The sequence below is a fragment of the Ptychodera flava genome, chromosome 17, assembly GCF_041260155.1.
Source record: "Ptychodera flava strain L36383 chromosome 17, AS_Pfla_20210202, whole genome shotgun sequence".
Taxonomy (NCBI): domain Eukaryota; kingdom Metazoa; phylum Hemichordata; class Enteropneusta; family Ptychoderidae; genus Ptychodera; species Ptychodera flava.
This window is the reverse complement of record NC_091944.1, coordinates 33,059,658-33,082,382: the sequence shown is the minus strand read 5'-3', so window position 1 is coordinate 33,082,382 and position 22,725 is coordinate 33,059,658. Positions and strand designations below refer to the sequence as shown.

Here is a 22,725-nt window from a genome sequence, read left to right as displayed (position 1 = left end):
TGGCAGGCTGACTGTGTATGAAGGCAATGCATTTGATATCTTGTAGACTACAACGCACAGAAGAGAACACTTGGCCCTTTATCAAAGTTTGCCTGTAAGCTAACATTGTGAATTCAATTTATCCCTCAGTGAACTTCTGAATTAAAGCTATCTCCTCTTAGTAAAGAGGATTTTCCATGATTGTGGATTTGATAATGCTCGAACTACAGAGGAAAAGCAATTTAATTACTTGCGCCTGACAATTTCTAGCAGCTTAAAGCTGCTGGGTGTCCCTACCCCTTGACATCCATGCATCCAGCTTAACCACAGGGAATTCAGCGTTAGTCAATTATTTCCTTTAGGAAGTCCCTTAATGCTACAGCTCTCATATTTGGAATAATTTCACTATCTGCCGATATCTAAGACTCTTTTACATCATGTAGAAATTATTCCTGACCAAACAAATACTAGTTGGATTTTGCAATTAGAAAAAACAATAACAACAAACCTGAAGTGAGTGTTAATACTTCATGCCAGTCAAACAACCTTCACAACAAAGCAAACTGTATTTAATAATTGCACGTCTAGTTTTTACCTTCGTCTCTTGCTGAATCTGCCATACTAGTTTGTCAAGCACTTGTCATTTCATATCCATCGTTGTGGGCATGGAATATCCAGCAATCCCTTCACCTGTGCATACACGCCCCTAATGGAATTCTTGTTATCAGATCCAGGCGTCGCATAACATCAATCACTGCTCTAACGGGAATGACAGCTTTCATACATTAGCCGAAGAATAAATAGAAGCGGAAATATAATTACCGTCCAAGAGATATTAAGCCAGCTGGATGACAGTTGAATTTACAGTCTGCAGGCTCACCAACTGAACACAACCTTTCTTCACAGAACATTGTCAAATATCGTGTATTTTCTGCACTGGTGGAGATATTAAGTAGTCTCAGATCATGGCCAGGTTTATGATTATAAGCTTTTTGGTCAGGAGAGTTTTGAACCAGTTGTAATGCATGTGTGTAATTTCCAAGCAGAAAGTTGCAATCTGGTTTTATTTTATAGTCTGCTGCAAAGCAACAGTCACATATCCATTGAATGCCTGTGTGTGCAATGATATACAAATGGGACTGTTGAAAGGCTACATTAAGCATGCTCAGTGCCACAAGACTTAGTCCCTGGGTGGCCCTCATTTCCAGCCTGGCACGCATCCCACACCAATGCTGGGAAAACAGTCTGCATGTGTAAAGAAAGTAACGTAAAAATTGTATTATTTGGACCAGGCAAAAATATTGAAATATCAAATTATTCAACTTCATCAAACACATGCATCTAGGATATTGTAAATCTTATACAATGTTATACATGCACACATTCCAGTCTGTATGGCCAGTAATCACTCTGTTTTGTCACTTTGCTATCATGATAATGACAATACATATTACCAATGCATGAATATAACAATTAATTTAATGATACACAACATTTTTGCTACATTTTTTGTCATTTTGTGCAATGTCACAGTATAACAATTACGAATGGTTTTTCCAAATGCAAGAAGAATTATTATCATCATTACAATTTATTGCTTTTGTTTCGAAACTGTTATTATTATATTGACAAACTACCGGTATACATGTATGAGTGAACTATATGATAAAGTGATTCAATAATTTTATTAAGGAGTGATAATATTATGGAAGTTTTATTGAGGGCTTACATATTCAGCTACAGGGCTTTGAAACCATATTGGTGATCAGTGGCACACCTGTACAACGAAAACTTGCTAAATATTACCATTGTGCTGGAATTGTAGAAGTAAAAATAGAACTTCTAAATGCAGAGAGCATGAAAACCCAGGTCTACCTATAAACAGCGCCCTCATGCCATAAAGAACACCTGCAAGATACGGACTCAGCTGCAGTGTGTGTGTCTGCTAACAGAAGCACACCACTGATGAATGTAAAATCCAATTACATTCATAATCCAATGCGTCCCCGAGGCATATCTATCAATATTTCATGCTGTCTAAAGTCAGTGTTAATACATGTATGTAGGTTATCCTACATGTACATGATTTTCCTGGGGATTATGTGCTTTGAATCAGCTGCCCTGTGACCATACTTACTCCAAATGGGGAAAATTATTTGATACTTGGATGAGGGGATCAGAGGACTGTTAAAAATCAAATCAATAGTGCCAGCAGAATTTTGGAAAAAAATACTGTGATTGTCTCTGAGTAGGACAAAGGGACAAATATTTGCTATTCATACCGGTACTTGAAAAGTTAATTCCAAAATGACTTACTGAAGGGCTAAATCTCTTCAACCCCTACATTGAATGGTTTATCCCTATGTAAAAAATTACATGTGGATATTTAATTAAAAACAAGAATGTACACTGCCTACTATAGTTCTGTTTCATAGATTCTAAATGGCTGAGTCTTAAAGGACTGATCAGTAGAAAGTGAAGAAATCAAAAAGGAAAGTCAGTCGGTAACAATATCAAGCAACAAAAGACGTAGAAATGGATGACATAGATATGGGATAATTGTATATATCACACAGTCCAAACTGGATATCAAGTCTCACTCTGTCATAACTTATTTTCTGAAAGTCACATATTGCCCATCCATGTTGAACTAAGAGCGGATAAACTCTCAAGTGTGTAATGTCATATTGCATACCAGTACACGGCATTTCCACACCATATTTCTACTTCAATAATTGCATATCCCCATGAGATTATTGGAAAACAAGTTTACTTGTCATCACAGAATGTTTAGGGTATGTTATCAAAACTGGCCGGCCTTGAACACTGGGGTGACCTGATTTGATGAAATGAAAGTGTTTGTGTGGTCTTTCATCAGCAGCATTACAGTATGTGCTTTTCACACCATAATTTTGTTATTTCCGGGGCAGTATATACATCTAACCTAGGTGTATGGACTTCAAATGCACTTGTCATGTGTTTTTCTTAAGCCTGAAGAAATTTTGATAGTATGAGATTAATTGTCAGAAGTCACACAAAGTTGGTTCAATCTGCATGAATTAGTATTATAATTATTATTAAATTAATATATTATTATATACCTGAGTCTCTAACCTATGGAGTTTCTTCGTACAGTTAACTTCGGTATCAGAGGACGTGAAGTCCAATAACTTTGATGCGGAGTACAATAACTTTAGGTATTATTGGATGCTAGTTCACCTTTGACCTCATAACACCTTAACGTCAACACGGGGAAAACAAGAGAAGATTTTACTCTTTTTACAAAAAGTATAGGCCTACTTCGAAACATTCAGTACTTCACGCAGCGAATGGCGGTCATTCCGAAACCTGTGAATTACAATGAAATTATAGGGCTGGCCTACAATTTCTACCTCGTGTACTATGCTGCGTGGGTTGAAATTTCGTTCTATGGGACTTTAATAGCGGACATGCTGAACGCGTTCCCAGTCAGCTCACAATCGCTCAGTGCATTGCATGACAGACATTTGAAAATGCCTTAATTTCCACTTTCTTGTGGGATATTAGACGTAAAAGGTGTATAATAATAAGATCATTCACAAAATACCGAGATTTATGTCCTCGTTCATAGTACACTTCAGTATTGTCCTTGACGCTTTGCGTCTGCTGCATGATGTACTAAGACATAAATCCCGGTTTAACGCTAAGGAATGACACGGAGACAAGTGTTTGGCCGAAATCCGGGGTTATGCATGCACTGCCATGGCAGGGGCGACGAGGCGTCATAGCGGCCTGGATGGCGCGGGTACCGGGCTCTGGCTACCGTGCATTCGGGCAACGTGTTTACCGGCCGCCCACAGCAGACCCATGACAGTACCCCCCTGGGACTTTATTGTATAAAGTAAGCAGTATAGAGACGTACAATATCTTTTATTGTGAGCTGCTAGCCTGCAGCGAGGCTTTATTTATTTATTTATTTATTTTTTCTTTGCGGAGGGTGGGCGGGGATTTTGTGGTGTGAACTTGAGCGTGGCAGAAGTTGAAATGGACGAGCTACAGCTTTGCTCACACTGATATGCGCATGGATAGTGACGTGGAGAGGGTGACGCAAATTGTTTAGATAACGGTAAAGGGGGCAGTGGTAGATAAGGTTACGTCATAAGTGCATCCAGCCAGTGGTAGTAGGTGGCACATGGTGACCCACATATGTCAAGGTCTAAACCCTTTTCCCCGTGTCCTCCCAGACGTTAACAATGATTATAGCAAAGCCATAATCACCCAATTTTGTGAATTACTTTATATTATTATCATTACTATTATAAGCCTTTATCTAAACTAAATAAACTGTTGAGCCTATGGCTAACAGTGTCAATACAAAATATTATCTGCAATTATCAAGAAGCACCATCTGATTGACACATGTGCACCCCCAATTCAAGGTAAACAGGTCAAAATAACCCTGAATACAGTGGTTTTAGACCAAACCATGGTGGTTTGAAGGGTTAAGCAGAGCCATCATTGACATTATGACAATCTGTAACTCTAATATATTGCAGCTAGTAAATCAAACAAATAGACTGTGCGCCTTACACACACAAACGATTCAATATTATCATTGGTGACTCAAAAGTCACAGAACCTAACGTTGTAGGTTAATATCATGTCACTTGAAAGTTTTCTCAAATCTCTGCAGACTCTGAGGCTCTGATGGGAAATCTCACAATGTTATCTAGGCTTCATTGACCCAAACAAAATACAGATCAGACGTGTTGCATGAGAAGATAGGCACAGGTACTTCATCATGAATTTCAGGCAGACAAATACGGTAGAACAGTGGACCCAGCTGGAAGCACCAGTATTTATTGACAAAGATTGTTCAGAGAGGGAGTCCAGGATACCTACCGGTACATGTAGGTTAAGGCTTGAGTACAGAGTTGATGTCATAGGAATGATCTTAAAATGGAAATTTCAGCTGACAGCATTTGAGACCTATCCCTCCTTGGTTCACCATTTTTAAAGTGAACCAAATTCTTGAGCTTCTCATATTTCACGACTTATTATGATTATACCTTCGCAGGGAAAGGAAAATATAAATAGCATCCTCTATGGCCATACAAAGTGTATTATCTTTTATTCAAAACTGTTCCAGGCTGGTGTTAACTTTGACTGCATGATGGCTTGGCTTTTCTCAGGTGTATGCAGCAGTCACTGGCTGGTATCACGTTTATCCCACGATTTACGCTAGTCTGCCAGAGTATAGTGCTTGGATATTTGATACACACACAAAGACTTGAGGCAAGTGTCAATTATATGTGAGCTATTTTAGGAAAAAGAGAGGAATTAAGTATTGTGAGACTCATTTTTCAAAATGTTCAAATTTCAACAATATTTTTTGAAAAGTGTTATTTATCATTGTTATCATTAAAACTTTATTTACTGTCAATAACTTGTTCTGCCAATAAGACCGATCTTCCACAAGGTCAACGATAAAATTTTTAAGTTAAAAAGTACAATTAAATTATCAAAACAAACAACAACATACCAGAAAACGTACAAGAGAAAAACAGTAAACACGACAAAAATACTACAAAGCTAATTAAATATTACTTGTATCAGAGCTGTTTGATTAATTTTTATTCTTGCCGTTTTCAATTCTCTTTAATATTTTATAAAGTATTTATGGGCCTAATTTTTTGGAAACAATATCAAATTGCCATATTTCCAGCTTGTGTTAATTAGTTCTTGTAGTTCTTCACATATCAAAAGCAATGTGGCTTTTAAACAAACCTAAAAAACGGGGTTGGAATGATGCAGTCTGTCATAGAGATAAAATCTGTCACAGCTTTGCCCTGCAGGTGACCACATGGGAACAATGCGGAATAACTAAGGGAGTAAATACTCCTGGGGAAATCGACAGTGTCTACTGGCAAACACTCTCAATGGTAAACAACTCACACATTTGCCATGGAAGCCTGATTAGATCAGAAATGATGATACGGCCAAATTTCAATTAAGAATTACCCTTGGGGACAGATCGCTGTTTGAATTGGAGTATTTGAAAATGAAAGTATCTCTTGTCACATCTGAAGGAGATAGCCTAGGCAATGTGCATTTTGTGAGTCAAATCTGTCAGTAATACCGTACATGATCGAGCCACACAAACATACAAAGGCCTAACGGCAAGAACTGATAACATATATATCATGAAGTTACATGTAATGACCTATAGCTCCGTTGACAAGATCACATCCAATGCCACATGACATAAGCATCCACAGGAACCAAAACATTAGCTTAATTTGATTTGCAGCGATATCTTCAGTAACTGAATATCACTGTAAAATGTCCAAATTCAATTTTTCCATCATTCAATTGTGGCTACCCTGGACTCTGGAGAATGTAAATCAACTGTCATTCATTGCACTAGAGATCACTGGGATTGAATAAGGCCGCGTTCAAAAAAAAAATGGTGAGGGGGGGGGGGGGGGGGGGGGGGGGGGGGTGGGGGGGGGGGGGGGGGGGGGGGGGGGGGGGGGGGGGGGGGGGGGGGCTGGAGGAATCGCGATTGAAATCTTATTTTTTTCAGATCCCCCCTCAATACCCTCAAAAATTTTCAAGTCCCCCCCCCTCAATACCCTCAAAAATTTAAACAACTGAAAAAAATTTGCATCATTGGATAATTTTGTTTGCATGTTTTGGATAATAATAATGATAGCTATCATTGCTTGCTTGCTTGCTTGACAATAAAGGTTTACTTCACATTTATAGCAATAAAACTTTTACATTGAAATAAGATAAATTTTCTCATACAAGATAAAATAATTAACAATAAATATAACTGGATATTTCTTACGTTATGTAATGTGAAGATGTAGTATATGAATATACAATCTTCTGACAGACTAATCTTTTGAACTTTTATGTCATACATAATGACGTAAATATATTACATAAGGTATACATTCATATCAGTTGTTTCAATACTGGCCAATTTCAAAGGGCACAAAATCACAAATGCTCCGTCTTTAAAGAAACTAAGATTTCTGTATCTGTGCTGGACATTCACCTGTACAGAATCTCATTTTCGGCATGGACATTCACAGTTGTTTTTCAATTCTGTTCATTTGTATTACAGTAAGTTACTGGGTAATGAGGTAGATGGAAAGCAGCTAAATGTTACTTACTTCACTTTGCTCAAATCGTAACCATCCAATTGGGTTATTGCTACAAATAAGGTAATTTTGAGGTATGATTATGTTTACATACTTGGGTACTCCAATTGTTTATGATTGATCCCAATGCCAAAACATTGAACACATTGTACCGCTACAATGTGTTCGCAGAAAACACATTGAATCATATACCACCTGGTACTGAATATACATGTACCATACCATAGGTACACTACATGTACCGTACGTATATTGTGACCTGAAATCGTTTAAAATTAAAGACCAAACTTTTAGAAGTTGAAGCTTGCACTACTGGTGATGTGTCAAAGTTGAAAACGTATGATATTTGTCAGTTTAAAAGTGTTCTGTTGCATTAAGACTTGCATAATTCATCATTGGTTTAGCCCCAGGGCTTACATAATTATCCTTTTCAGCATCAATCAAATTGTGGCAGAAATACACAGCTGCTCTTTTTACACAGCTGGTATTACTGATAATTTTGAATTAATGTATCTATATTAAGTAATTGCTGCACATTAAACTGAGTTCCAGGAAACATTTGTTTGCATAAAAGTTCATATGCAGTATTATCTCTTCGCGGTCTTACTTCAATTATAAAACCAGACCATAAATAATGCCCTGTAATGCACTTTCACAAAACCCATCTTGCATTTATGAGAAGTTAAATACACGGTATGTATACACACAAAATGTTCTCTGTTTAAAATGAAAATTTTGAGAAGTACTTTGTGAATTATGGCAGACTTTTTACTAGAAAAGTTGAAGTACAAATCAAAATTCAGATGTCTTTTAATTCTTGTGTTTTCAGGCTGCATAATTAACCCTTTGAGTGCCAAAGTCAATTTTTGTTGCCTCTAAAAACATCCTCTCTCAATCTTTCAAATTTTGCTAAAATTTTGACAAGCGACCTAGCGGCCGATATAGCTCCGCTGTGTTTATGTAGAGAATAACTATTTTTGACACATGTTGATGAAGAAGGTGGAAATCTTTGATAGCTCAATGCAGTGGCCAGGAAAAAGTGGCTAAAATAAGCTGCAAAAATACAAAATTGAAGATTTCATCATACTTTGAATGTTCACATGGGATCATCCCTAAGAAAATGTCAACGAAAGCTATCTGATGAGTAGTTTTTTGAGAATAAAATTTTCCGACCAAAAATGGCAACAATTGCCCCCAAAAATAAAAATTGCAGATTTCATCATAATTTCAATAAATATCATTTAGTTCATCTATAGAAACCTGTATACCAAATTTAAAGCTATCAGATGAGTAGTTTTGGAATACACATTTTTTGACCAAAATGGCAAAAATTGCCCCAAAAATACAAAATTACAGATTTCATCAGAAATTCAATATATTACTTAGCTCATCTGTAGAAACCTGTATACCAAATTTCAAAGCTATCAGACCAGTACTTTTTGAGAAAAACATTTTTTGACCAAAAATGGCAAAAATTGCCCCAAAATTACAAAATTGCAGATTTCATCATAATTTCAATAAATATCATTATGGTGATCTGTAGGAACCTGTATACCAAATTTCAAAGCTATCAGATGAGTAGTTTTGGAAATAAACATTTTTTGACCAAAAATGGCAAAAATTGCCCAAAAATACAAAATTGCAGATTTCATCATAATTTCAATAAATATCATTTAGTTCATCTGTAGAAACCTGTATACCAAATTTCAAAGCTATCAGATGAGCAGTTTTGGAAATACACATTTTTTGACTAAAAATGGCAAAAATTGCCCCAAAAATACAAAATTATAGATTTCATCAGGAATTCAGAATATATTACTAAGTTCATCTATAGAAACCTGTAAACTAAATTTCAAAACTATCAGACCAGTACTTTTTGAGAAATACATTTTTTGACCAAAAATGGCAAAAATTGCCTTAAAAATGCAAATTTGCATATTTCTGCACAATTTGAACAAATCTGAAATGGATCATCCCTAGGGACATATGTACCAAATATCAAAGCTATCTGACTGGTAGTTTTGAAGAAGAAGATTTTTAAAAAATTTTTTACCAAAAATGACAAAAATTGCCTTAAAAATACAAATATGCAAATTTCACCACAATTTGAAGAAATCTGACTGAAGTCACCCTAAGTAAACTGCATATCAAATTTCAAAGCAATCGGACAAGCAGTTTCAGAGAAGAAGATTTTTTTACCAAAAACAGCAAAAAATGCCAAAAAATACAAATATGCAAATTTCACCACGATTTGAACAAACTTAAGTGAGGTCACCCCAAGTGAACTGCATATAAAATTTCAAAGCAATTCAACTTGCGGTTTCAGAGGAGAAGGCAATTGTTGACGGACGACGACGGACGACGACGACGGACGACGGAAAATCAACCTATTTGATAAGATCTGCGTCGCTGACAGCGGAGCTAATAAAAAAATGTAGCTGATGAAATGCAATGTCCATTTTGTTCAAAATTATCAAATAAATTACAGAAAAATTCATATAAATTGGTAAAATGTTGCTGCACTAAAATTTTGATGGGAAAAATTACAGCACTCAAAGGGTTAATGTGTAAATGTTCATACTTGATTTGAACAAAGTTCAAGTACAGAATGAACAATTACCAACCCTATCTGTACATGAATGGCATTATGAACGAGGCAATTGTCTGTATGCTGTCATCATTGAAACTATCATCCACACTATGTCAAACCAATATTGTAACAGATCCTTTGGCACTTTTGTTGGAGATGCATGCATCATAAACACAATGAAGACTTGTGAATGGATTAATAAGTTGTCAAAAAACAGCAACTTGATACCTTATCGGACGCTTAGACAAGCTAAGTATCATCAATGTGTGTCATCAATAGTAGGCTGCATAATTCTATGATTTACACAATTATGCAAAGAAGTATCTTGCCAGTTGTCATAGGCTGAATAACAGTATTAAGATATTACATTTTTAGTCATCTGCCACCGATAGTGAATGCTGACTTGGCAATTTTACTGGTAGTCTGTCGCCATTGCACCAATTCATCCAAATTTGCTTTACACAGAATTAACAGACTCCCATCACCATTTGCTTTCCTTTGAAAGTTATGTTTAGTAATTAACAATGTTTTTAGATATAAATTAAAAGCTGATTAAAAAACTTTTCAGACAAGTGCCAAATACCAGAATCTTTTTTTTGAGAGATTTAGATTTATTTTTATGTATCCTGTATCATTCTGAAAGCAATTGTAAGTACATTACCATTGATAAGCATTGGTTAGGTTTCCACCTTACATTTCCCATAAATTACATCCTAATTATTGTGCAACTTCCCCTCTGACGATTGCAGCCTATATGCCACAATGAGTGGGCAATGGACAAGTTTTCCACAAAAGCAGAGACTACTGATATATTTACATAGCCAACAGATGAAAGCACAGAAGTACGATATGCCACAAATGGCTTCCTGTTTTGGGGCTTTTATAAATTTTAATTCTAAAGTCTGGGGGAGTCATGTACCGTATAGAGCTTGCCTATTATAAGGTTTCGATGATATATAGCTGTAAAAGCTAGACTAATTCTGTTGATACAAGGCTGTTTCATTACGTTGACGTCTAATTCTAGGAAGGGGCCGGGATAAAGTTGATTATTACAGCGGCTGATCTAACAGTCTCATCAAATTAACTGTTCAAGCAATGATGGCACATCACTTTCTGATATAAGGAGTGGTTCTTTTTTAGTCAATACCAATCTACAGAGGTCAGAACTTTACATATTCTGTGCAACAGGGAATTTTGTTTATTTCTAGCTTGTTTATGCCTAGCGGCTACTAAACTCTCTTGATTTTTACTATACACTTGCAAAAACAAACAAGCAGAAGTAATTTTACGGCCTGGGCTGGATGTTGCCAAAGGCCATAAAGGCAAGATGCAATATGCTGATTAGACATGGCTGGGTGCCATACCTTGGCACAGAATTTGAACTCTAACCTTGGACATGATAAATTGGTCCATATATTTCTACACTAACGTAACACTCGGCGCCATACCACACAGCTGCAGCATTTCAAACAGACAGTATTACATCCCTACAATGTGATCTTGATCAACAAAAATTTCATAGCCTATAAAAAATTAATTTTACTTATACTGTAGTGAAAATTTATGTTGGTCAAATTATTAAATTTAGTGGGTAATTTCTATGATGCGTATGTCTTAAGAAAATATAAGTAATTTCCTGATTTCAGTGCTTGCACTCAAACGTGTGATATTACATATCTCAGAAAAGGAAAGATGTGCTAGAGGTCAGGTGAACATTTGACAGCTGTCAAGACAGCAAATGGTCTCCAGCGTCAAGGGTACACAGTCCGTTGTTTGGGACATAATGTTTTCATTACATGCATGTCTCACATAGTTTTTCACTTCAAATTTTGGGATGCATGAATACGTTAAAACAACTGCTAAGCAGCTTATTGGGGTTTGTTTGCATAATTTTGTAAAAAACCCAAATGCCTATAAAAAGGCTATGTGAATCATGTAATTTGATTATTTTTTAAAATCCCAAAGCTGCCAAGATATAAATAGTTCTGGTTGACTTGCAGTCAAATGATGACTATGTGACCCTAAACGTCATCAACAAATTACCATTGAATCCTATGGGGTGTGTGATATTTGATATATGAGGCGTGTAATAATAGTGGCAATATGCAAATCAGATGATTGAGGTGATGAAGAAGATGATGATGATGATGATGATGATGATGATGATGATGATGATGAAGATGATGATGATGATGATGATGATGATGATGAATTAATATTGGATTCAGTTTCTGGTGAGATCTCTAATTGCTGTTGCAACACAGAATGACTTTATCACATACTGCACCAATTTTTTATGCACATACAAAACTTTCAGGCAACAAAATCTAACAAATAGCTCATACAGCTCAGAAACCTAATCAAATGCCATTGGTGCGTAACCTGGTAGAAATTCAATATCATGCCCAGCCTGCCATAACAGATCCACCGATGGCTGACCATCCATTGCCAATGGTTGTAATATTTATGGAAGGATGAAATCACAGATACGAGTCAGAATAAATGACTCTCTGCAAAATCCGGGTGAATTGTACTTTGTATTTTAATATACTGTACTTTTATTTCATATGGTCAGCTTGTCTGATCTTTGAATTTTCCCAGATTACGCCATTAAACCGGTAGGATGAAAAATTTCCAGCAAGTTTAATTGTCAATCTCAATGTCCCAAGTCACTTATAAAAATAAGCACTGTTTGATCCTCATGGTAATTAATTGTACTATAAGTGATTTCCTATCAGGAATGATCTAAATAGACTAACCTCAGCCTGAAACCATTTTTTTCTTTTATGAACTTGAAAAAGTCACTGTTTCAGACGTTTTTCTAAACTATTCTGAACTATTATAATATTGATCATCAAGCATTGCACTTACCAAATATTTCAGCACAATTGAAGATTAGCGGACACACCTTTGGTTGCAAACCATCAAGTGATGCTATGTGTGGACTCCCTAGGTTACTAACAATTCAAACAAAATTTCTTTGCATCCACTAATCTTCAGCCTTGCCAGTATTTCTTATCAAAGATAACATGGAAACCTCTTCATACTATATCTTTTCAAAAAGAAGAAAATCTTAAGTTTGATATGATAAAATAGTTTACCAAAAGGACAAAGGGGTACATATCTGGGGTAAAAAAACTAATTATAAATATTGGTATTTAAGTACACTTAATAAGTTTTAAGTTTCTTAGAGTGCTACAGGAAATCATTGATTCATTGTCATACATTTCTTATGGATAGCAAAATCTGCCATCACGGTATGTATTTCTCTCTTCCGTCTGCAAGTGATGTACCGGTACACTGATGGTATTTTTTGTTCACTTACATCTTCACATCTAATGCTCCATTTTCACATCTAATAATACTCAATTTCCTAAATAAATGCGTCTGTTTATAGAAAACCTATTACAACAGTATATGAACATAATGTTTGCGTATGCAAATCAGACATTGCTAAATTTGCACTGCTGCTATCTTCCCTCTTTCACTTATGCTTCTTATGACCAATATATACCGTCTTCTCAAATATATTATATTACTTAACTGTCTTCTCAAATCATAAAATATTGAGCTCAAATATCTAACTTGACAAAATAATACTATCAGACAATCTCATACCCCAATGATAAATGGGTCAGAGATTCTGTAGATGTATTTCTGCATATGAATAATGGACACACAGACCTGTCTGATAAGACTTCCTGCAGAGTTTATAGTATTCCAGACAGTCACTCCAATGGCATGTCCTACAGCCGTATGAACATTGACACCGGTATTTGCTCTATCTTGGTGTCGTAGGTCACCAATATGTTTTGTCAAGTGATGGATCACCAAGAGAGGAAATTGATATCCTTCTGGTTATCATGGGGAAGTTAAAATTAATTTATTGGAAACTGTTTATAGTTTAGCGGACACATTTGACTGCATGTTGAAAATTCCAGTAACATTACAAATTCCTTCCTTCTTATATCAGTAATTCTTTCAATTTGTGCATTGTAACAACATAATATGATAACCTTTAGGCATAAAAAAATAGATTCTTTCTGGTCCCTTACATTTGTGAAGCATGTCATGGTTTCTCCTTTTTTTCCCATCTAAACACTTTGGTAAGAGATTTCTTTCCACTAATATTTTTTTTTCACTGGCTGCTGAATAATTTGTCATCTTGTTTAGCATTTTCTGGATATGAAGATAAGGCAGTACTCTATATAAAACCTACTTGCAACTTATAATTTTACTGATATGGTATCGTAAATCATTTAGGTGTGTGTCAGCCTCTTGTTTAGAAATATTGCAGTGATGATTTTTGTGTTTAAATGCCACAGAAGGAAAAAAATGGCATGATACACAGGTGATACAGGTGATGATGAGGAAAAAAATTCTGTTTTTCTCTGCCTTGTGATTTGCAAATTCATCTGAGATGCAATCTGTGCCAGACAATCCAACCTGCTATGATGCTCAGCACATCAAACGGACCAGCATACTGAAAGTAACCCATTAACTCTGCATTTATGCTTTATTACACCTGGTGCAGAATTCATTGCCCTTACACAGTGAATGTGAAATTACTTTGACATGAAGAATACAAAGACCATATAGTTAAAAATTGTGTGTACGTCAAACTATGCAACAAAGTTTGACATAGATTTCACTGACTTTATTCACTTGATGTCAATAAACTTCCTGATAATTAATACCAAACTCTTGAAAACACATTCATGGTGAATGTTTGACTGATAACATCAGTGCTTCACCAATAAATACTGCAATTATTACTGAACACACGCACAGGCTTAAAGGTGTCTTGAAAAATTGTATGATTTTTTGAGAATGTGTACAAAATCAAACAGCATGCACTGTTGTATTGAATGGAGGAAGATTCATCCTGACAGGATCTGTATATAACATTCAATTCACTATCAAAACAATGGTACAAGTCTGTACATACATACAACATCACAGACATCTGCGTACGGTTGAAATCATTTACTTTTCCCACTTGCGAACTGTTGGAGACACAAAAACCCACAGCAGGGGATCACAACATGGCAAGTATGAACCAATATTGAAGAAAGAAAGAGAAGTTCAGATACTCACAGTCAAACAGCAAAGTTCCACACCGCGGTGCTCTCAACTTTTGCACAGTAGGCAAGCACAAGTCATGTTAGAATCAGTTGCAGTGTTACAAGGTCACCTAAGGTCATGCCTGGGGTCAAATCACAGGGCGTTCTGCACCACTGATTGAATATCAAATAACCTAACAGAACTCATCCATGGTGCATCTCTTTACATATTTATTTTTAAGTCATGTAGGTCCAAATCTCTTTCCTGCGTATAAACAGTTTCAGGTTCAGTCAAAATATATATCTTTCTGAGGCTGAACTACTGCTCTTTTCAACATGAGAGGTCTGTAGTTTGGTTTCAGTAGGCTTGTGCATCTTTTGACTTCTAGGTATTCCACTCTGATGTGCATTTGGAGGGAGTAAGGGAATTTGAAGAGATTAGCCTTAATTGTTTTTTGCCTCTAATTCCATATTAAGGTAATATGCACCTCGAAAGTGAAAGACTTAAACTTTTGCTCTAACTTTCCTCAAGGAATCTTTCAATCATTCTCTTTCAAAATCAAGAATAAAAATAGGGGGTCACCGTGCAAATTTTTGTACTAGAGAAACAAATTACCCAAGATTTACTGATATTAGAAATTCAAAATGGCCGCCATCCCTGTGTTAACTCTATGGAGAAAAATAAAAATTTTTGAATTTCAAAAAACTAAGCCGGTAAAAAGTTTTCTTTCACCAAGAGCTTTAAAATGAACCCCCACATGTGGTATATCAGAAGAGAACTGTAAAAGTTTGAGAGTCCCAATGTCTGTCCCCGAGGTGCGTTCTACCTTAAGGTGTCTAAAGCCATAATAAAAACAACTTGGATGCACAAAAACCCTATGGTTATAATAAAGCAGCGAAATTTTGAAAGGGCAATGAAATTAAGTTTGAGATCTGCAGATTGCCACAATGAGTACCAGTATAATCATCATGCAGTAAACTCATCCATACACCACATGTAAAAAATATTTTTCATCCTTAGAAAAAAGGTGTGGCCATACATATTACGGAAGAAATTTTTTGCCACTACATGGTTGAGCAATACAAAATTTGAAAACTACAGCATAGAAACATGAATAAACTGTATTGACTGTGCCCTTCTCTGGTTTGTATCACCTTAAAGGGACAAAGTCGGCCATTTTTCATGAATTTTGTTTGACGCCATGACCATTAATTCATTTTCGCGATGTTTTCATATGTATCGTGTCAAAAACCGGGTCGGATATATGCATGGTCACCCATTCATTCAGTATCTTTCAACATGTCAAACAATAAAAGTAAACAAAATTCATGAAAACTGGCTGACTTTGTCCCTTTAAACTTTTACATTCACTTGTAATTTTGAAAGGAAATAAGCACTTACTAGGAGAATAAGGGTCAATAATGGTATCCAATAATCTGTGATCAGATTGTCTAGGCTGTTTAAATTTCAATCTACAAAGTGTCTTCTTTACTGTAGTTGATACCACTGAGGGTAGAACTTCCTCAGTTGTGGTGTAGCATAATAGCAAGGACAAAGGATATCGTGTGTTTGACAAGCTGCACTCTTGCTGAAATAATTGTCAGGCTACAAATACAAACAAACAGAGTATCAACTGTATATATAGTAAAATTAACCAGACTCAATTACTGTAATCTGTTTCCTATACGCGACATTAAAAAGGTCATGCATACTTGAGATGGGTAATTCCAAGATCTACTCTTTCAAAGGATATCAAAAGGTCACTAATCAAACAGAGAGGATTCCGTCAATCATCCACCACTAAGTCAGTTTTGTTTACATACTTCATCCACGGCTTGCATGCATTTACAAAAATAATGAATTTGTGCATCCAGGCAAGCAATGTCTTTCATCTAATTGGGATGGTTTCCAAGGCAACACTGATGAAGACATCCATCATTGCATATTGCAAAGTCTAGTTCTGAGTAATTCATCTTAAGAGATGAGATACATATGTGCATAGCCAGGGTAAATGTTTTCACGTATACAAAACTAGATAATGATGATAATTTTCCCGGAAACTTCAGAAGAGACTTGCCATTGGATGAGTTTCAAATCTCACTGGAATACAGATTATGATGGTTTTTAGTGAAACTGTGAAACATGCATCTTATCTGTGAATGGGTCACTGATCTTATTGAAACCTCTTCATGCATGTTTTGAGATAATTTGAGTTAATAGAAGAGTTAAAACAATGCTAGCACATCTTAGTGATTAGCTCATTGGAGATCTTAATGCTCCCTGGTGCAAATATGATACTCTTGAGAGACGAACAATATTAAAACAGTGCCACAGACCATTAACACCAAACACAAAGCATGTTGAGTTTGGGTAACATCCAGATTATACACATTTTACAGTAGACAGAACGAATTTTAGATGGGCTTGTCACTCCCTACCATAGAACTCGTGATTATTCTGATGTTATGATACATCAATATTTGTAAAACTTTTGACATACTCTGCAAACTTTGATTCTAATTAAACGTGCAGGACTTCCTGATTAGAATAGTATGGGCAAATACACTGTATTTCTACTGACATGAACTGTCACTTAATTCATTGCTATAGACCTTTGTGACTTTCAGATGCTGTTTATACATGGACATAAGTTGTACAAGGTCACAGGCGCATAAACCATCGCTAGGCCCGACTTCGCGTAGCGACGGTTTATGCGCCTGAGTACAAGGTGACTACATTAGGAGGTGCTGATCCTCAGGTAGAGGTGTTGTACATACTATTCACAGTAACCCGAATACTGCCTTTTGATCAATTGATTAAAACCCTTGCAGAACCAGGGTACTAGGATGAGCACAATGGTAACAAAAATCAAAAAGATACATCTTCAGAGATTGGATGATATTTTTTGGTAAGCATCGCAAAAAGATACAGCTGATGTTGCTTTAAAATGGAAACGAGATTATGCATGTGATAATGTATTTCAGATGCATATTGTGTACATCATTATTTTCACTATAAATAATCCAACATCATGATAGATAACACATTATAAACTTGTAATGCATAATTCATATCAGTATGTTTCATGAGGCGGGATACAATCAATAGTATAAGATTAATCCATTTTAGACGAATTACTGTGTTTATGTTAGCAAAGCAATAAATTGATCCATATAAACTGCAAGATCATGCATCATCTTCCCTGGGCCAAGGACATCGATGTTTCCGAGGGGGAACTTGCAGTGCATGCTTCCAGGGAGTGTAATCTCACTGGATTCTTTACGCGAGACGTCGAGGCCTAGACTCGATTGATACCTTGGAGGGATCCTTAAAGATCAAGATGCAGTACGTGAGCTTAAAAATAGCGCAGGCCATTCCATGGAGTATCAGAGTATGGTCTGACAATAGAGAATCATGCCAATTAAAAGGCAAACCCGTTTACTAGACTAAGGGCAGCGGTGCATTTTCACAAATTGCTGTCGTGAGAGGGGATATTTGGAGAGTTAATTGAAGGATGTGTGGGAGATATTCCTTGATAGTAATTGTAATGAAGAGGAAATGTGTTTTGTTGATCCATCGACAAAGTAACCTTTTGGGGAAATTCAGCAAAATCTTGACATTCTAGATGACCTTTGCTCTGGCAAGACTGTACCTTTGCGTATACCAAGTTATCACAGGGTAGCACAGCTATTTGAAGTCAAACCATCAGTAAATTTACGTCATTTCCTTCTCTACAGCAAAATTGTACAGTGATCCTTGAAGTGTAAAGTTTCCTTACAGAAAGTTTGAGCAAAACTTGAAAATAGTCAGTTCCAGGTGTTTACTACTTAAAAAGCTATACTGTAAATTCCCTTTCCATTCCCAAAAGACATAACACTGGATCCCTTAGCAGGTCTAAGTGAGTTAAGCTGATAAAATAACAACAAAATTCAGTTTGAAAGCCTTTGGTTTTTACTTATTTGAATGTGTCTGCATGACATATTTGAATTTCACATTCATGATGAATTTCAAAGTGTCATAAGCATAGGAGTTGAAGGAGACGTATTTTTTGCTTTTCATACTGTATTAATAATTTTATGATATCACTCAGATAGCATTTTAAACATCTATGTATACTAAACTATACTACTCCAACCAGCTAACTGAATTCATATTATCTCCAACAACATGCGTAGGAGTTGAGGGGGGCCACGCTTATTTGAATTTTTTATGAAACTCAACGTATCATATGATTTTCTACAACAGTACATGTCAAGATATACTAATTGAAATCCAAAACTACACGCTAACTAAAATCACATCGTCACAAACTGATCCAATCAATATCATATTCAACTATGTCAGATTTCATTATACCATCCTATATACTGCCTGACGACTGCTCGATACACAACTCACTGCTCTAAGCCAAGTTTCTGCCATGCCAATAACTCTAAATTACTCACCATGTCACTTATTAATACCACTTGGCTAAAGTACCATTTTCATATCCTTTTTAATTGGCAAGTTCCCATGACTATTTGAGAAGCTGATCTCTTTATACCGGTATTGACATTGCTCTCCCACAAACACATGTAATTACAATATGATGGTGATTATCATGAGTTTTATGTGGCTACATGTAAATACTCTGACTTCCCTGTATTCATGGCTATAATTAGTGACCAAATTAAAGCTCAAAAACTTAAACAACATTAGGACACATACAGTTTGTGTGACTGACAAACTTTCAGGTACGCTGCTTGAATTTTTCAATACTTTTGTTCCGGCTACAAAAAACAGTGACTGGTTGTTCACGATATCAATGTTATATGTGCACACACACACACACACCACACACACACACACACACAATATATATATATATATATATATATATATATATATATATATATATATATATATATATATATATATATATATATATATATATATATATATATATACAGGGCTCCCGCTACCCGATCGCCAATTAGCCAAATGCGAAAGAAAGTTAAAAATGGCTACAAAAATTCCAGTTTGGCGAACAAAGTGGCTAATGAATATTTCCTGCCCAGGTGCCACCTCAACAAAAACTACAGCTAACAATAAAAAAGTTGTGAGATGTTGAAACAGTTTACTCTCCTTCCTACAAAGTTGCAATGTATTGAAACAGTTTACTCTCCTTCCTACAAAGTTGCAATGTATTGAAACAGTTTACTCTCCTTCCTACAAAGTTGCAATGTATTGAAACAGTTTACTCTCCTTCCTACAAAGTTGCAATGTATTGAAACAGTTTACTCTCCTTCCTACAAAGTTGCAATGTATTGAAACAGTTTACTCTCCTTCCTACAAAGTTACAAATTCCCTGGTACGTGGAGCAGACATTGTTGCTGTTCCGTCTGGGGTACATAGAGGCCTTGTTTTGCCTCCGTGAGTCCCGTTCGTCTGTCTAGAAGTTTTACCTACTTTGCTAGAATCAAAATTTGGCCTGCAACTACTCAGTTTGATATTGAAAACCGTATTTTAAAAGGGAAATTTCACAAACGGAGCAATAATACAAAGGAAGAGGAGAAAAACTGAGGTTTTCTGAAAGGTCAAGTCTAGGTCATCTCATCATGTGATGTCATGCAATTATGGTTCAACAGAGCCACCTAGGGTCCAATAGGTAAAAGGTAATTTTGGTGTCGTCCAATTTAAATGGCATTCAGCTTGACTGTCAGTTTTAAATTAAATTTATTAAGAGTCGTTGGAAATGGATATTGTCAACAGTAATTGCAGTAAGCATATCCATTGTCAAATCATCACATTTGTGAATTGCAATTTTGCATGTAAACATTAAAGCAACAATTCATTAAAATTGTTAATTCGGTCTATTTCAAACTGCTATAACTTATACAAGAAATTATGTGATTCTGAATTATTTTAATATTTTTGCAGATTCGACCAGTTTAATGATGTAGAAGTAAACATCACCAGACATTTCTTTATGATATCAAAATATCAAGTGAAAATATATCTGTGTTACAATGATATCATAATCATTAAAACAATGTAATATACTCTCAAACAGTGAGTAATTTAAATGAACATATATCATTGTGTCTTGTTTTACAAGAGTTGTGTTTGGCAAAACCCTTTGGTCTCAAGAAAAATACTCATACTCAAAATACTATTCAGCCTGCTTGATCACAACTATGACATACAAGTAACACCGGGGCCAATTGTATCTACACTGCCAGTGTGCTACTAAATGCTTTCTCCTGCACCATTTTTTTATTCTTGTGGCTAAAACATTTTGGTTATGGAAGCTAGACTGCATAAATTTGCCGCATGTGAGAGGCTTGTAGCTTATGACAAGCTATCATACTGTGAACACTAAATGAATGCCGCACAAATATTCTCTACCTGTTGTAATATACACTTCACTTTGCTACCAGATTTTTAGAATTCGATCGATACCTTATTTTATTTCTGGTGGTAAAAGTTTACCATCTGAAATGAAAAAGTATTTCTATCCTGGAAATGCCATAAAAACACAGATTGTTCAATACAAACTGAACAAATATTCTTTAATTAATGTAAAAACTATCAGGAACATCATACAAAACATCTCGATTTGTAAAATTAGGAACTCCTGAATGCGGAGAAAGCTGTAATTGCCACGCTTAATTGAGATCATAAACTGGCTAAAAGTTGCTCAAAGTGGCTACAAGATTTTTGATTTGGCTAATCAGTTGGCTAATCATTTTGGTGACTTAGGGGGAGCCCTGTATATATATATATATATATATATATATATATATATATATATATATATATATATATATATATATATATATATATATATATATATATATATATATATATATAATATTATATATATATACACACACACACACAACTGTACATACCGTATAATACACACACACACACACACACACACACACAATGTTACAATGTATATGTGTTGCCACACTGTTATGTTACTATCGAAGCCCAAATTTAAAAGGGCAAGTTTTTTTAACAGCTTTACCTCTGAGCAAATTGACTCACCTTGCACAATTTTCCAAGGAAAACAAAGGAGTAAAATCACATAGAAAATCAATGTCAACGACTACTACACACTTAAGGCAGGAGAATAAGGTATATAAAAATAAAAAGAATGAGAAAATTACCAATCAAAGATATCTCCAGCCATTGTCTTACACAATTTGGATTATACTCTTTGCCTTGCCAGCAGAAAGAAAACTATGTTCTAGCTGACTTATCTCAAGTCTAAGTCACTCCCAGGATGGAATTATTCTACTTGTACACAGAAAACTGAAGCAAGCTGGTTACCATTCATGTCAAAATATGTAAAGGATATTCCAGTATGATAGGATACAATGTAGATCAGAGGCTATTACTCTGATATCACATTGCAAATTAACTGACATGTTGATCTGCAGGATAGAAATACAATCTGTGCAGCTACATTCAACTTGCCAATAAAGAGAAATTCTACCACAGTCTCTGATCTCCGCATTGGATTTGATATCGCGTTCTGCCATTTATAATGCTTGTACAATGTTAAAAATAAACAACTTCGCAGGAAATGAAATTTGAGTCGCCTACTGCAAACCATCACCGGTATGAATAAATGTGATGGAGAAGATATTCAAGTTTACCAAGTATACTGTAGAGTGCACCATTGAAACAGATTATTTATTTTGTCAATACTTTCATGGTCGATTGCTTGCTGGGGCTCATTTTAAAGCTCTTAGAGACTGTCAGACAAATTTTCAGTCTTAGTTTTTTTTAAACTTGAAAGTTTTAGTTTTCTTTACAGAGTTATAACAGAGATGGTGGTCATTTCGAATTTCAAATATTGATATTGTGTTACTAGGCAATTTACTAGTACAAAACTAATTTGCATGGTTACCCCTGATTTTTATTCATGGTTTGGTGAAAGAATGGTTG

The 22,725-nt window shown here is 35.6% G+C and overlaps 1 protein-coding gene across 8 annotated transcripts in view; it reads right to left on the bottom strand.

The window, feature by feature from the left end:
• LOC139116105 (cAMP-dependent protein kinase inhibitor beta-like) overlaps positions 1–22,725 on the bottom strand; it is a 130,377-nt gene that overhangs the window by 33,739 nt on the left and 73,913 nt on the right. Inside the window, exon 1 of one of the 8 annotated variants that reach the window (XM_070678652.1) lies at positions 14,818–15,155. The exons of 4 other annotated variants lie outside the window; for them this stretch is intronic. Coding sequence is in view for 2 of the 4 variants with exons in the window: in XM_070678653.1 (XP_070534754.1) it covers positions 575–599 (25 nt within the window). In the remaining 2 variants the exon portion in view is untranslated. Of the gene's footprint in view, positions 1–574; positions 723–12,591; positions 12,766–14,817; positions 15,156–22,725 lie in introns of those variants that run through there. 3 more of the 8 variants (XM_070678649.1, XM_070678653.1, XM_070678646.1) reach the window with 3 other exon arrangements.